This window comes from Chinchilla lanigera, unplaced genomic scaffold (assembly GCF_000276665.1).
Source record: "Chinchilla lanigera isolate Chin_1 unplaced genomic scaffold, ChiLan1.0 scaffold00013, whole genome shotgun sequence".
Taxonomy (NCBI): Eukaryota; Metazoa; Chordata; class Mammalia; order Rodentia; family Chinchillidae; genus Chinchilla; species Chinchilla lanigera.
In genome coordinates this window covers 21,006,565-21,007,581 of record NW_004955414.1, presented here as the reverse complement: position 1 = coordinate 21,007,581, position 1,017 = coordinate 21,006,565, and the positions used below count along the sequence as shown (strand labels likewise).

Genomic DNA, 1,017 nt, shown 5'->3' with positions numbered 1-1,017 from the left:
AGTCAACCCCAAAAGAAAAGAGAACCAAAACCAACCCATACAAAATATTGATTCTGACTTGTCCGCAGGCTAGCTTCATGACATTTGGGTGGAGACAGTAGGAATATGAGAGTGTGCGGCCCTTGCAGAAAGGCAGCCGCTTTAGCAGGATGGGCAGTGGAGTCATGAGTGCTACGGCCCTCAGCAGGGCTGCCAGTCCCATTCTGGTGACCCGTGAGCTGGTAAGTATGGTGGTGTACTGCAGGGGCTTGCTGATGGCCACAAAGCGGTCGAAGGCCATGGCCAGCAGGATTCCTGAGCCCATGGAAGAGGATGTATGGATGAAGAACATTTGAGTGAGGCAACTATCAAATGCGATTTCATAGAGACCAAAGATAAAGACCTTGAGCACGGAGAGAAGTGTGGAGACAGACAGCACAATATCAGCCCAAGCCAACATGGACAAGAAAAGGTACTGGGGCTCCTGCAGACTCCGTTCTTTCCTCACCAAGTGTATCACTGTGCAGTTTCCTACCATTGTAATGATGTACATCAGGCTCAGGAGGGGTCCCAGCCACAAGCGGGAGCCTGCCAGCCCGCGGAGGCCTGTGAGGATGAAGAGAGAAGGCTGAAAGGCTGTGGTATTGAATTCAGACATGGCAAACTTTGAGAAGCTCTGCTCAAAACAGCTTCTTAGACATGCAACCTAAGGAAGAAGAAAATGAAATATCATATTCAATAGACTGTCATTTGGCTAAATGTTCCTGATGAGTGCTAAAGACTAGGAACAAAAGACTTAGGGGAATAAAATGACAACAGCTCTTATGTCTGGGAATGAAAGTATTTGTCTTCTGAGGTTGCTGTGAGATCTTGCAGTACCTTTGTTAAGAATCACCACCGGGGCAGATGAACGTTAGGGTTTGGGTTAAAATGAATAGCATACTCTGTGTTCAGTCCATTCTAAGTAAGTGATGTCCCGCAGCTAGGCTGAGATTTTGTGAGAATAAAAGCAAAGAGCTCTGTCCTCTCTGCTTGCTC

At 47.4% G+C, this 1,017-nt stretch overlaps 1 protein-coding gene across 1 annotated transcript in view; it reads right to left on the bottom strand.

Moving 5' to 3' along the window:
- LOC102004594 (olfactory receptor 51E1-like) overlaps positions 1-637 on the bottom strand; it is a 2,487-nt gene extending 1,850 nt beyond the window's left edge. Inside the window, exon 1 of the mRNA XM_005380490.1 lies at positions 8-637. Within this exon, the coding sequence (XP_005380547.1) occupies positions 8-637 (630 nt within the window). The remainder of the gene's footprint in view (positions 1-7) is intronic.
- Between the last annotated feature and the right edge of the window lie 380 nt (positions 638-1,017).